This window comes from Argopecten irradians, chromosome 13 (genome assembly GCF_041381155.1).
Source record: "Argopecten irradians isolate NY chromosome 13, Ai_NY, whole genome shotgun sequence".
Classification (NCBI taxonomy): domain Eukaryota; kingdom Metazoa; phylum Mollusca; class Bivalvia; order Pectinida; family Pectinidae; genus Argopecten; species Argopecten irradians.
The window spans coordinates 36,003,685-36,019,499 of record NC_091146.1 but is presented as its reverse complement, the minus strand read 5'-3'; the positions used below and the strand labels follow the sequence as shown (position 1 = coordinate 36,019,499).

The 15,815-nt window shown below is 35.9% G+C and overlaps 1 protein-coding gene across 1 annotated transcript in view; it reads right to left on the bottom strand.

Moving 5' to 3' along the window:
- Positions 1 to 15,815, bottom strand: part of LOC138305855 (tight junction protein ZO-1-like) — a 104,592-nt gene that overhangs the window by 17,255 nt on the left and 71,522 nt on the right. The window contains exons 8-29 of the mRNA XM_069246118.1: positions 14,469 to 14,572; positions 13,983 to 14,127; positions 13,114 to 13,350; positions 12,464 to 12,677; positions 12,033 to 12,189; positions 11,686 to 11,788; positions 11,295 to 11,346; positions 10,785 to 10,955; positions 10,394 to 10,539; positions 9,752 to 9,763; positions 7,441 to 7,491; positions 7,063 to 7,158; positions 6,681 to 6,769; positions 5,965 to 6,175; positions 5,550 to 5,647; positions 4,872 to 5,105; positions 4,335 to 4,380; positions 3,204 to 3,341; positions 2,732 to 2,898; positions 1,521 to 1,729; positions 914 to 1,114; positions 123 to 530 (exon numbers count right to left, since the gene is read on the bottom strand). Of these exons, the coding sequence (XP_069102219.1) occupies positions 123 to 530; positions 914 to 1,114; positions 1,521 to 1,729; positions 2,732 to 2,898; positions 3,204 to 3,341; positions 4,335 to 4,380; positions 4,872 to 5,105; positions 5,550 to 5,647; positions 5,965 to 6,175; positions 6,681 to 6,769; positions 7,063 to 7,158; positions 7,441 to 7,491; positions 9,752 to 9,763; positions 10,394 to 10,539; positions 10,785 to 10,955; positions 11,295 to 11,346; positions 11,686 to 11,788; positions 12,033 to 12,189; positions 12,464 to 12,677; positions 13,114 to 13,350; positions 13,983 to 14,127; positions 14,469 to 14,572 (3,289 nt within the window). The remainder of the gene's footprint in view (positions 1 to 122; positions 531 to 913; positions 1,115 to 1,520; positions 1,730 to 2,731; positions 2,899 to 3,203; positions 3,342 to 4,334; positions 4,381 to 4,871; positions 5,106 to 5,549; positions 5,648 to 5,964; positions 6,176 to 6,680; positions 6,770 to 7,062; positions 7,159 to 7,440; positions 7,492 to 9,751; positions 9,764 to 10,393; positions 10,540 to 10,784; positions 10,956 to 11,294; positions 11,347 to 11,685; positions 11,789 to 12,032; positions 12,190 to 12,463; positions 12,678 to 13,113; positions 13,351 to 13,982; positions 14,128 to 14,468; positions 14,573 to 15,815) is intronic.

Here is a 15,815-nt window from a genome sequence, read left to right as displayed (position 1 = left end):
CAGGACACATTCACCCCTCCAGACACATTTGGACTCTTCTACCTGTACAACTAGAAGAGTTCATTATAAAATAACGGGAGTGAATAGGTTTACAACCAATCAGAACAAGTCTTCATCTTTACCTCGGGCGATCCGCTGAACTTGGATACCCCGGGTCTCGAGAATAGCCGTCCATGTTTGCCACGTGGCCGTTGGTGCTGCCGTCCTGCTGCGCCTTGAGTCGCTGTAATTCCTGATGATCCATGTACATCTGATTCACAAACATTCTCTGTGCTCCGGCCGACCTTTGACCCCTATCAGAATGAGGCTCAGGATTACTGCCGTCCTGGGCAACATAAGGTCGGGCGTAATGACTCATCATTAATCTTTCGTTTCCTTGGGGCTGACGTTGGTATTGGGAGCGCGGGACCACATAGTCGTAAGGATTTTCGTTGGAGTCTGTGTAATCCTGTGCTGAGGGACTACGCATATTTCCTGTTTTGATTTTGTTGACGACTGCATAGTTACTGGAGTCAGTGTAGTTATAGCTCCTACAATGGAAAAACAATGGTATTCAGTCAGGGCAAAACGAATCCAATCCCATTTTTGTACATTGAAAATTATACTTAAAATATTACAAGTGTTTATGAGGTGTCACACATTTTTCTTATCTAAGTGAACCATTTATAAAAAAAAGAAGTTTATAAATTTTCACTAATTGTTTGACTCATTGACCTCTGAAAATCATTGACCCCTGAAAATTCACAATGAACTCTTCTTGCCTTGGAATAAGAAGAGCTCATATGGGTGTTCAGGGGCGAATGAGTTAAAAGTGATGTATCAATGATACCACATTGGCGTACACTTTTGAAAGTTTAAACTTTGTGACCTTTGGGTCCAATTCTCCGCTAATTAAACAATGACTATTCTGTACCTGTTGGAGTTTTCGTAGTTCCTGATCTTCTGATCGTCCGGTTCGATGCCCCGATCCTTCAGGTTATATGTCTTAACTGGAACTGGTGGTGGCTCTTTCTTCATGTTAGGGTCACGCTGGTGACCTCCGACCTCTGGGGGCGCAGTTCCTGGTCGCAGGGATGGCACTGACTTACTTCTTCCCTGATTTTGTTCGTCTTTTCTATAAATAGAATTCATTATAATGAGGTGTTGCCTATTCTATAAATAGAATTCATTATAATAAGTTGTTGACTGGTTGTTGCATTTTCTACAAATAGAATTCATTATAATGAGGTGTTGCCTTTTCTATAAATAGAATTCATTATGAGGTGTTGCATTTTCTATAAAGAGAATTATTATAATGAAGTGTTGCATGCCATTTCTATAAATAGAATTCATTATCAACTAAAGACATTTTTTTTTTTTTATTTATAAAATAAATGTAACAAAAAATTCACATTAAGAAATAAAGATTACTAAAGACTAATCAAAAATATTTTTAATGCCTTTCATGTGTTATAAAAATTAAAATCATGTTCAAATTTTCATAGCAAACATTAAAATGAAGCTTCCTATCTGACAGTTACCTGTATCGTGCAGATAGATCGGAGAGTTTTGATTTGTCAACATGAGCTGTACTGACAGGGTGGGCGGTACTCCGAGTGAAGCGGTACGGGTCATGTGGCCCCTTGGCACCAAGTTTCTCGCGGAGTTTGGAATCGTCGTGTTTATTGGCCGGATGTGATGTGTACTTGGTATAAGAATCGCTGCTATAGGATGAATTATCGTTGTACGGCTGTAACATGGTAAACAAGAATTTGTCATAACGATGTTCTTCACAGGCAATTTGATATACAATGTTGTCATATTCAATCTTCTCTTACTGATGAATTATACAGGGAAAATAAATCTATTAAACAAGACTTTGTCACAACGATGTTCTTCATAGGCAATTTGATATACATGTACAATGTTATCATATTCACTGAATTATACAATGAAAATAAATCTGCTCTGTGAATTGTAATTGGGTTCCATAATTTCCTTACATAACTTGCACTAAACAATTGGACATATCATCACTATACATTGGAAACACATTGCTGCTACAACAACAAGTCTGCAAGGGGGTGGGGCTGACTTGTTGATATTGTGGGTTGTTATGATGAGGCTATGGAGGGGGTGGGGGTGGGGGTGGTTGGATGGGGGGGGTGGGGCTGACTTGTTGATGTTGTGGGTTGTTATGATGAGGCTATGGAGGGGGTGGGGGTGGGGGTGGTTGGATGGTGGGGGTGGGGCTGACTTGTTGATGTTGTGAGGCTGGGGAGAGGGTGGTGGTGGGGCCAACTTGTTGATGATGTGGGTCGTTATGATGAGGCAGGGAAGGGGTTGGGAGGAGGGGGTGGGGCCTAACTTACCCGATGGTGTTGATGTTGTGGGTCGTTATGATGAGGCAGGGAAGGGGTTGGGAGGAGGGGGTGGGGCCTGACTTACCCGATGGTGTTGATGTTGTGGGTCGTTATGATGAGGCTGGGAAGGGGTTTGGAGGAGGGGGTGGGGCCTGACTTACCCGATGGTGTTGATGTTGTGGGTCGTTATGATGAGGCAGGGAAGGGGTTGGGAGGAGGGGGTGGGGCCTGACTTACCCAATGGTGTTGATGTTGTGGGTCGTTATGATGAGGCTGGGAAGGGGTTGGGAGGAGGGGGTGGGGCCTGACTTACCCGATGGTGTTGATGTTGTGGGTCGTTATGATGAGGCTGGGAAGGGGTTTGGAGGAGGGGGTGGGGCCTGACTTACCCGATGGTGTTGATGTTGTGGGTCGTTATGATGAGGCTGTGGTGGGGGGAGGGATGACGTTGACTGTCTGGTCGTATGTGCTAAATCAGATTCTGACCGGCGGTGATTTTGACCGTATCGGTTTCCTTGATGATCTTGGTCATCATAAGCAGGGTTGAACCAACGTTCTACAAAAACAACACCAACGACATATGGTAAGCAATTAAAGCCAATGCTAAATATCTGGAGTACAGAATAGAATGTAAAATTAACAGTAGAGTGTTAAATTAACAGTAGAGTGTGTTTAATTAACAGTAGAGTGTATTTATTGAACAGTTGAGTGTTAAATTAACAGTTGAGTGTGTTTATTGAACGGTAAAGTGTTTAATTAACAGTTGAGTGTGTTTATTGAACAGTTGAGTGTTTAATTAACAGTAGAGTGTTTAATTAACAGTTGAGTGTGTTTATTGAACCGTAGAGGTATGTGACGTACCGTCCTGTGGTTGACGAGGGTACATGCGTTCATGAGGGGTGATTGTGGCGTAGGGATCGATCTGAGATCTACTGGGGTGGTGACGATTTTCAGACGCGTAATACGAAGCATAATATCTATCTTCTGGTAGACCGTCCACTGAAACAACAATAAACAGGAAATTAATGTTTTTTCTTGTTTAACTGATAACGTTTATCTTTAGTATCAATAAAATTTCCCTTATAACATTCATCTTTCATATCAATAAAATTTCACTTATAACATTCATCTTTAGTATCAATAAATTTTTGCTAATAACATTCATCTTTAGTATCAATAAATTTTTGCTAATAACATTCATCTTTATAATCAATAATATTTCACTTATAACGTTCATCTTTAGTATCAATAACATTTCACTTATAACATTCATCTTTAGTATCAATAAATTTTTACTTATAACGTTCATCTTTAGTATCAATGATATTTCACTTATAACGTTCATCTTTAGAATCAATAAATTTTTACTTATAACGTTCATCTTTAGTATCAATAATATTTCACTGATAACGTTCATCTTTAGAATCAATAATATTTCACTGATAACGTTCATCTTTAGAATCAATAATATTTCACTTATAAAGTTCATCTTTGGAATCAATAATATTTCACAAATAACGTTCATCTTTAGTATGAATAATATTTCACTTATAACGTTCATCTTTAGAATCAATAATATTTCACAAATAACGTTCATCTTTAGTATCAATAATAGTATCAATAATATTTAGCTGATAACGTTCATCTTTAGTATCAATAACATTTTGCTGATCAGTGATCTTCATACTGAAATACAGATTAACATTGTTATAAACTTGAATTTCAGATCACAAAGATTCAGTTTTTTTTAATAACTTAGCGTTCAGTACAAAGACAGTGGGACGGCTGGTTTGCCTGACGACAATATAAGGTGACCGGGTGTGTAGGTCAACACCCTAGAAATGTAGGATACCTAGTTTTATAGTTGATAATTTAATATCTGAATCATTTGTGTAATACCTTATAAGAAATGTAGAATACCTGGTTTTATAGTTGAAAATTTAATATCTGAATCATTTGTGTAATGCCTTATAAGAAATGTAGGATACTTACACTCAACATAGCGCCTGTCGTCTAGCATCCCAGGGTTCCTCTGTACCTACATAATCAATACACAAAACCATTAGTGATTTGTAATCAAATTAAATAGGCACACACTTCCTATAACATCAAACCACAATTATCAATTTGTAAACAAGATTTCATCAATTTTTCCTGAAACTTCCTGAGATTTCAGTTAATTTGATTTCACAACACTAGCCAAAAAATCCTGACACAGTCTAAAACCTTCAAAATGTAAAACAACCATGATTGGCTAAACATAAGTCTGAATCTTAAACAGCCGTGATTGGCTAAACATAGGTCTAAATCTTAAACAGCCGTGATTGGCTAAACATAGGTCTAAATCTTAAACAGCCGTGATTGGCTAAACATCAGTCTAAATCTTAAGTCTAAATCTAAAATAACCGTGATTGGCTAAACATAAGTCTAAACTGATCATGAGACTACCACAAGACAATCCTGAAACCAAAATGAGATTATAATGAGACTGCCATGAGACAACGATGAGATGATCATGAGATGACCTACCCCCGGAGTTCTGTGATATGCAGGAGGTGCTGGGTACGGTGGAATGCCGGGAATTCTGTCCGTTGTGTTCACGCTCGGATCAGAGGATGACCTCACAAGTCGCTTTTTATGCATAGGTGAAAGGTCAAGATCATCGACAGGTCGACTAAGGTCTAGTTCGCTCTGCTGGGACGGTGCAAAACTAAGGCGGTTAGACATTGGGAAGAGATAGTCGTCGCTGATGTCGTCTTCCGGCTGTGTATAGAAACAGGAGGATGAAGGTGGAGGATACTACAGGAATACAGTTTTCATTTCAAATATTAAATCTTTATTCTTTAAAGAAATAGCACATTTATTGCATCTGACTTTTATGTGCAGCATGACATTTTCCTCTGTTCAAACTTTCCTGAATTCCACATGAATAAAATAAACATTTGATCATATAAAAATAAATTCCATGATTTTAGAACATGTGAATTATCTACATTAACAATTAATTAATTTATTTAATACCTAATTAATTATTCTAAATAATACCAAATAAAGTATCTCAATGTTTCTCTAGCCTGTGTGTTACACATATGTAATATATAATTCCACATATGTAATATATAATTTCACATATGTGATATATAATTTCAACCAAACTTGATTTAAGCCGTACAGACTGTGTACGATCTGTAGATAACAGTACCATACCTTGCGTTCAGACATCCAGATGTTTTGTTTTTGTTGTAGGTCGACCATCTCTAAAAGTCGCCGATACCAGATATCTGTGGCATTGTGGCTTATCGTGGCTACAAAATACAAAGTTTGGTATGTGGCTTAAACGCGCGCGGATAATATTTTCAAAATTTTGCAAATCATTGTCATCATTGCAAATATTTCATCCGTGAGATATTAGATATGGTTGAATGAAGTTGAATCACAAAGTTCTGATTAACTAAAATTTGATTTTCTAGATTTAGGACCAAATTGCAAAGTTTTTTACCCATGAAATTAAAGCAGCTATGGTACCTTATGAAGGCTAGGAACTTGGATAACCTCATGGTCATAACAGAAAGAACAATGATAAACAAATAGTATCTCATGTTTCTCACAGATAAACACATACCTGTAAACAGATGATGGTACATCTTCTCCAGCTTCCCGCTTTGATCAAAAAGTTTCTTTGGATTTTTACTGGAGCCTTTAGCGAATCTAGCTCGGCTTTCCTTAACAACGTTTTTATTTTCGGCCTTGAGGAAGACGACAACAGGATAATACTGGGCGTAGTTGAGACGATCGACGTTATGTGGCGTCACGTCCAATAAACAGTGCTTTCTCTGGAAAATGATAGAACATACACTATGAAGCTTATTATGTTTTTCTGAAGCTAGTGAAAAGTTTTTATGTAAAAATGTATAATTTAATTACAGTACTATGAAATCTAACTTCCTGGTTTGGCACCATAAAACTTGCTCAGACAGCTGTTTTTGCTCAGACAGCTGTTTTAATCAAGTCTATGTAAAATCATATACATGAGTGAAAACTTTAAAATAGTTTTATGGTGCCGGGCTATGGACTCCCCTCTAGATCCTCAATTTGTAACTCATTCCCCCTAAAGCTTTAGATTGGACTGTTCCATTGTTTGAACTAGAACAGTCCAAATGTGTCTTGAGGGGTGGATTAGTATAATAATTGTAACTTTTTTTTTACTTTTATTAGACTATTATACCCAGTAAAGAAACTTTGGATTCAAACAAATCTTAGACTAAAATCACAAAACTCTCATTAATTATCCAAAGTGATGTAATAAGTACCTGAATTTGTCGTTCTGTGGTAACTTACCTTAGCAATAATATCCTTTATAGCACCCAGTTGTATAATACCAGATTTGTTAGACTTCTTATCGTCGTTCAATGTACCCGCATCGTTTTCTGTGGAGGGTAAAAATTATTATCAATTGTCAACATGGAGGCGTTTCGGGATTTCTGTGATGCAACCAAACGAAGCAGGTCTTACAGGGCAAAGGGAGATAACTGCAGCAAATATGTGATTATCATATCAAAGGGAGATAACTACAGCAAATATGTGATTATCATATCAAAGGGAGATAACTACAGCAAATATAAGATTATCGTAGTAAAGGGAGATAACTACAGCAAATATGTGATTATCATATCAAAGGGAGATAACTACAGCAAATATAAGATTATCGTATCAAACTTACGAGGTGACTCAAATCTATCAGGATATTCTTTCAAAAGTTTGTCTCTTGCTACATCAGCGAGGGCTCCGAAAATTACAACGGGACGATGAAATCCACCTGCATAAAGAACAATCAATTAGTACAACAGAAAAACAGTAAATAATCAAAAGTAACAGGCTAAAATATAAAACCCAGGATATTGAGGGAAACGGTCATCAAAATATCTTAACTATTAAATTATTTGTCCTATTGATACATCTTCAACCAGAATTCTAGTTTACTAACTGGATTGCAGACATTGTTATGTCAAGGATATAAGTTACCTCACTTGCATTATCAGAGATCAAATGCATTTTAATTTATATGATATAGTTGCCCGATTATTTCTTCAGTACTTACAGTCTTTTAAGATCACTCTCTCATAGGCTGGGAATTTAGTAGAAAGGCTCGCTGTAAGGGAAACCACATCATCAATAATTTCACTGATAACACTAAAACCAAGTCAAAATGAAGGACAAGTAACAAAGTTTTAAACACAAATATCATTATAATTCTGATTATTTATCATTCAAGTCCTTATTTCTGTCTTCAATTAAATTTTGATTAGACAAAAAAAGATTTCAGAATTTCAAGCTGAGAATACAATGTGTTTTAGTGACAGTGTAAACGTGCAACAATAATATCCCATAATACCTCACAGATCATGCATTCATACATATATGAACCCATAAAGATTTAATTGAAGTCATTATCATGTAATGATGTAGATATGTGTGGTATCAACAACACAAATTTGCCATTCAAATTTGAACGTTTTAAGAAAAAAAAAAGTTTTTATAACAATATAAATCTGTATTTCCCCCCCCCCCCCCCCCCCCCCCCCCCCACACACACACACACACACACAATCACTATTTCCCTTCTTATCTGTTGACATTACTAGTAGCCTGGACATTAACTATTCACAGCCTATATACTATAGGTTATTCAAACTTGATGACATTTCAAACAGAAGTCATCTATATACGGGTAGGAACTGAAAAATAAAGGAACTGTATAGATGTAACGCACTCATTCAGTCACCGTCAAAGAAGGAAGGAAGGGATAGAAAAGGAAGGAAAGAAGAAAGGATGGAAGGGAAAAGAAGGAAGGGATAGAAAAGGAAGGAAAGAAGAAAAAGAGAAAATGGAATAAGAAAGGATGGAAGGAAAAGGAAGGAAGGGATAGAAATGGAAGGAAAGAAAAAAGGAGAAAACAGGAAACATAATAAGAAAAGAAGAAAGAAGGAAAGGGAAAGGTAAAGAGAGGAACCACTAGAAAAAGAAATATGATACCAACAAACCCTATGTACTGTACTACAAACTGAATGTCTATCTAAAAGCTGCCTAACTATAAAGTCCTTTGATTTCCTTTACACACTAGCATAGGGACTGGAAATCTAATGACAGTAGCTGAGGAGAAAGAGTCGGAGAAATACACAATCATAAGAAGTAATATGTATAAAAGTGAAAAAAAATCTGAATGTAGTGTAGTAAAGCAAATGTAGGACAATTGTGAGAAAAATGAATAATGAACTGATAAATGTAATGGTGAAATAAATGACGACAAAAATGAAAAGAATCCATGATAAAATGAATGAATGAATAATTGATGAAATGAATATTAAATGAATAGCTGATGAAATGACTAAATGAATATATGATGAATGACATGACTAAATCATTAAATGATTAAATGAATAAATGATGAAAACAATAACAAAAAAATAAATGAATCAGTATTGTAATAGATTGGGGTATACAGGTGAGTGTTACAGTGAACTTGTCTATCACACGGTGAGGTATATATATACAGAATTAGTCTTTCATATCTAAAATGTTGGTGAGTGAATGTACATATTTATTGTTCTCAGACAAAAAAAAATTAAAACTTTATTGACAGATAATTAACCCATGCTGAGATCATATGTTGTGCATATACCACCAGTGTGTCATCAAATGGTAAAATTAATTTAGAGTTATCTCCCTTCCACCATAGCCTATTGCCCTAGCATGAATGTGTCATTGGATTTTGAAGCTGTAGCAAGCTGGACAAGTCTTCTCAACATTAAATCATTTTCAGTGTAGACATTTTTTACAGATCTTAATTATTTTTCTTTCTTTTTTTTTAATGCAAAAAAGCAGTCGCTTGAGGTGGGATGAAGCTTTAGTAAAAACAGCACTGCGTGAAATTTGTTTTACAGGATACAGAATTTGAATGTGATGAAAAATGACAATATTTAAGCTTAATTTCTTCAATTATCCTCTAACTTAATTAACAAAAATATTTTCTCCATGATAAATGTCTTCATAAAAAATTTATGTGCGAAAAACATATCAAAATGTATTTTATTTTACGCTATGAAATAATTTCTGTCCCAGTATTCATGAATAGATGTAAGAAATGAAATGAAGACAAATATATCTAACGGCTAGAAATCTAAATCAGCAAAATGAAAAAAATATCAGCTTGCTGTGCACACACATGTGAAATAATGTGCAATCCAAGGGGGAAATGCAGCAAATATATGCAAGGATTTGATTGGTTGTAAACATGATGTAGGTTCAAAGGTCAAACCAAAGTTGGAAGTCAGATAAATATTGGGATGCAGTTGATACAGAGGTTGTATATATATGTTGCTATGGATATGCATTACCGATAGACAACTTACCACCGTTCTCAGCTAAAAGGTAAAGATGGCCACCATGTCAAACTTTGTACATTTACTGTTAAGCTTTACAATATTCATGGCGACGAAATCGGTGCACATTTAGTTTTAGTTAAGTTTTAGAAATTAGAAAACAAACTTGACATAGAAAACCTAAACTTCACTGAAAGAGATTGGGTTTTTTGGGTTTTTATTTTTTATTTATTTATTTTGTTGAATCTATCTTATGATTTCTATCTGTGTAAAGGATAATTAAAAACAAATTTAATGTTGATTTATCAGTTTAAAATAGTGCTGTGATCAAAACAGCTTTAATCTCTTGATGAAGCACAGAACTAAATTTTGTCTTCCATTTTCAAAGTTTTGTGAAATAACTGAAATGGAGTTATTTCCAACAGAACACTTCAATACACTCTCTACTGTGGTGGTTGTGACGTGACCTATTCCTATAAGAATTCCATCTTTTCATAATACAGAGTTATCCCCCTTAGTAAGTATTCATTGTGACGTCACTTTGTTCTTAAAAGTATGACGCAAACATGTAACATCACAATAATTACCTACACACAAGGGCAGATAACTCTGTAATACAAAAATACAGATTAGAACTCTCTAGATGTGGAGGTTGTAACTGTGTATACGTACAAAATATCACGTCCTCCCAGTGGTCTTTGCCAAGTGACTTTGATCGGCGGGCCGCTTTACGCTTGAAAAGGAGGCTACGACTTTTGGACGGTGAGTTCTCCTTCTCCTCTTCCGACTGTTGCTTGGCAACAGCTAATTGTTCGGCTCTGAAGGAGAAAATCCATGATTCTCTTTGTGAACACCATACATGAAGCACATGTCCTGTCCAATACTAAAATCACTTTCTGTCACTACTTTTTAAAACAAAATTTCAAACACTTTTTTTGCAATTTGTTAAGTTTAGTTTCCACAATATTCCAGATAAAACACCCTTCGTAAGGCATTTTGACTATCATTTCATGTGATAATATTTTTTAGGAGTGACTTCCCTTCACAGAGTGACTTCCCTTACCTGTTTTTATTCGGTATTATGCCTTTCTGAGTTTCCTGGTTGTTACGTCCGACCCTGGTTACCAGCCACGACCCCACAACACCTCTAAATAATGTGTCTTTGACGTGAAATATGTCGCCGGTTGTGAAGGACAGCTCTCCCTGTTCTCGTTGTTCGTAGGCAAAATGTGTTCTAAAAAACATGTAAACAACTTAAGACATATTGTACAATTACATCCTATTTATAGGAAATACTGTTAATGGGGATATTTACGCTAACTTCGTGAAGGTCGCTTGATCGCGAAAAACTCCCCCGCGTATATTTTGTACGTTTTGAACTTTGTTGTTACAAGTATAAAAATGTATCTATCGCAAAAATAACAACAATGCGAATAGTTTATTCATGCAAATCGCGAAATTAAGCATGCATGAAAATGTCCACATTTACATGAGTTACTTTCACTTTATGTCCCACAACAAACCTAGACTGTAAGGAGTGCCCGATGTTTCTTTAGGATTCCTAAATACTTACTTTATATAGAAGGAATCTCCCGCCTCTTGACTAGTCATTATCCTGTCATATTCTGTAAACAAATGTATAACAGCCAATCAAATATCAGTTAACAAATGTATAACAGCCAATCAAATATCAGTTAACAAATGTTCAACAGCCAATCAAATATAATTAAACAAAGAAATAAAAGCCAATAAACTATTAGCAAAAGAAAGTGTATCAACCAATCAAATATCAGTAGAAGAAAGTGTATCAGCCAATCAAACAAATGAATATAAACATCCAATCAAATGTCAGTAAGCAAATACTCTGTTATAACTTTTCAAGTATTTGACAAAAGTGTCTTACATTTATAACCTAACATGATTGGTCACAACCTACAGAGTCTAGAACATGATTGGTCACTAACCTTCCTTCTGATACTGGACAATCATATTGACCCTTCCCTCCAGACTGGTCAGGTAACTGACCGCTTCCTCTCGGGACAGTCCCGGGATGTCTTTATTATTAGCCTGTGATAAAGAGAATCAAGTATTAGAGTAGTAAAAATTTCCAAAACCAGAACCAGTTTATAACATATTACTGTACAGAGAACATTTCTCCATACTGTCAGAATAGAGAACCGAATATTAGTGATAATTGGATCGGAAAACATTTCTCCATTCTGTTGTGTAGTAGAATTTGACAACACTCTTGATATATGATACTAAGAAATGTAACCCATGACAAATTTTCCCCGTCTGGGGCCCCACTTACCATGAGGATTTGATCCCCCTCTGTGAGCCCCACAACTTCTGCCCCACTACCTGGCTGGACTGAGGCTATAAATATACCGGTGGCGTTTCCTCCGGCCAATCGCAGACCTAGTCCGAGCTCGGGCTCTTTTTCGAAATAGACATGACGTGGCTCCAACCTAGATGAAAAAACATCCGTGTAATATTATTATAGTCACTACAAAGTTTATTACCGGTGAGAAAACTTGAATTCAAACCATTAATGATATATTTCATTCATTTTTGCAATTTTCGTTTTTCTACCCCAGATGTATTTTGACTTTTTGATCATGGATCAAAATTTTTAGTATTTTATTGATTTTTTATTTTGTTCTATTTTTAACCTAATTTTTTGTACTTTTTCTGGATCTTCAGTGCTAGAATGGTTAAATTAAGCTGCAGAAGAAAGCTTACGTGATGTCTTTCCGTTTCCCGACGTATCTTTCTTCGTGAGGACGACGCTTCATCCCCGCGTCAGTCATATCCTGTAGCTTTGGAGACATTGGAGGACGTCGTTGTGAGTCGCTCATGTAGCCATCCTGGTCACGTGTCGGTGATTTCGGCTGGCCATAGAAATCGTCAGGACGAAGAAGTTCCTTACCAGGGCTGGGCGGCCGAGGAGGAGCGTCTACACAAAGTCAGACAGGAAAGTTAACTTTTAGGTAATTGGTTTTCCAAAACAAATAATATTTCAATGTCGAAATGCATAAGCTAAAAAAACTACAAAATCCACTTATTTTGACAGTAAAATCTGTTTCCCGAGTAATGGCTAATCCTACTTCATCTTATACTAATAAATTGTTTTATTTTCAAACAGCTAAATCTACTTGCTTAAAAATTGCTAAATCCAATTGTTTCGAGAGTGCTAAATCTGCTTGTTTTAAAAGTGCTAAATCCATTTATTTTAAACTGCTAAATCTACTTGTTTTGAAATTGTTTAGCCTTCGTGTCTCCAAACTTGTAAATCTATTTTGACTGCTATTGAATTGAATCATTCTAGGATTGCTAAACTGCTAAATCAATGTGTTGCTAAATCTGCTAATCCTGGTGTCTGTTTAACATACCTGTTTCCTGCGGGAGCGGAGGCCTAGGGGGCGCCTCATTGTCGTAAACATATCTCCCGTCGTACCGCACATGTTCAGAATGAGGATAGGCTCCCGCGGGGAGGTTGTTTGGGTCGTAATTACCCTTGTATAGATCGTTATCATTCTGACTCGGTGAACGGTAAAAGTTCACGTCGTTTATTTCTTGTTTCTTTGATTGGAGAGTTCCTTGTAAGGTTCCGTAACCTAGGGAGTATTCTGAAGAAACAAATTTTATGACAATTATCATTTTCATTTCCAAACAAACAGCTAAAGGCTTGATTTCTAAACAAATCAACGTTCATTTCAAATGATACGGATTCATTTTGAATTAAAATTCCGTAGTTAGTGAGGCTGAATAGTAGGAAAGTTGCGTTGCCTTCGTTATATATAAATTCTGATAAAAATCAGAAAGATTAACCTGAAAACTGTCCATGTCAATGGCCCATTTACTTTCCGAAACAAAAATTAAAAGTTTCTTAAAAACAGCTATAACAAAGGAAAATTGATAGAGATGGCTTAAGATGAGGGTACACCGTCAAATAAATGTGATAATCCCCTTGTAATCTACGTTAATTTACAGTGAAGATTCATTTTGTTGTTTTGTCGTCTGGTGCAGCAAGTCAAGTAACGTGCGGTAATTAGGACGACAGCGGGAAACAAAGGACGATCCGCGTTATGAAAATTAACATTTAATTTGTAATAATTGAATTGTTCTGAAATGAGTGATAAGCAATTATAACTTTTGCAACTCTACAGAATTATCGATCTCGTTTTACATTCCCATTTTGTAAAATTAAAAGCCGTTTCGGAAAGGTAGTCGGGCTTTAAATAAGCATGATCCGACGTACCATCATCAGTTTTGCTGCCCTGACGAATGTGTAATTTGTCCTCCATTTTCTTCTTTGTCACACATAGCTGTAGTTTATCTTTGGTTTTGTCGATCAGACGCTTCGCCTCCACCAGAGATAAATTCTCCACAGACGTGTTGTTTATCTGTAAACAACGTATTCTCAATGTAAACAAATCTAGTTATCAGTATCTTCTTTGTCAATCTACTTTGTAAACAACATTGATCATGTTGTAAACAACTCTTAGTAAATATCTTAAATCACATTTTGTTATTTTCTATAGATTCTCCATAGAAACACTTTAGGATTCCAGTAAGATCAAGAAAACTTAAATGCAATGAATGATAATTGATTTCAGGGGAAGCAGAATTTTCGGTCTTCGTTTCACCAGTAAACTTTGACAAATTGACACTAATCATTTAAAATTACGTACCAAATTTTCTTACATTATTTTTAATATTAGCGAATATGATAGATGAATTATACCTTCAGTACAAAGTCTCCCTCTTTAATTGTGCCATCCTGGGCCGCCAAGCTTTGTCCAACTATCTCCTTGATAAAATACTGACACCCCAGCACAACGCCATACTCTGTAATTTAGGACAGAATTAAGTTACACACTGCTCTGAAATCTACGATTAGGAACAGAATTTAGTTACACACTGCTCTGAAATCTATGATTAGGAACAGAGTTTAGTTACACACTGCTCTGAAATCTACGATTAGGAACAGAATTTAGTTACACACTACTCTGAAATCTACGATTAGGAACAGAGTTTAGTTACACACTACTCTGAAATCTACGATTAGGAACAGAATTTAATTACACACTACTCTGAAATCTACGATTAGGAACAGAATTTAGTTACACACTGCTCTGAAATCTACGATTAGGAACAGAATTTAGTTACACACTTCTCTGAAATCTACGATTAGGAACAGAATTTAGTTACACACTGCTCTGAAATCTACGATTAGGAACAGAATTTAGTTACACACTGCTCTGAAATCTACGATTAGGAACAGAATTTAGTTACACACTACTCTGAAATCTACGATTAGGAACAGAGTTTAGTTACACACTGCTCTGAAATCTACGATTAGGAACAGAATTTAATTACACACTACTCTGAAATCTACGATTAGGAACAGAATTTAGTTACACACTGCTCTGAAATCTACGATTAGGAACAGAATTTAGTTACACACTTCTCTGAAATCTACGATTAGACACAGAATTTTGTTACACACTGCTCTGAAATCTACGATTAGGAACAGAATTTTGTTACACACTGCTCTGAAATCTACGATTAGGAACAGAATTTAATTACACACTACTCTGAAATCTACGATTAGGAACAGAGTTTAGTTACACACTGCTCTGAAATCTACGATTAGGAACAGAATTTAGTTACACACTGCTCTGAAATCTACGATTAGGAACAGAATTTAATTACACACTACTCTGAAATCTACGATTAGGAACAGAGTTTAGTTACACACTGCTCTGAAATCTACGATTAGGAACAGAATTTAATTACACACTACTCTGAAATCTACGATTAGGAACAGAGTTTAGTTACACACTGCTCTGAAATCTACGATTAGGAACAGAATTTAATTACACAAAACTTCACACCTGATGATGTGATCTGTAAATGGTACACTGTTCATACGCGTAAAAACTAGCACAAATTTCCAGGAAATGTTAAAACTTTCAAAATATTTCATCAAAGATAAATAAAAAGACTAAGAGTTGTTTCAGAATGACATGTACAACACTGGAAAGTCTTTCAGAAAAGATCGGGTAAACTAAATCATCATACAGGCAAG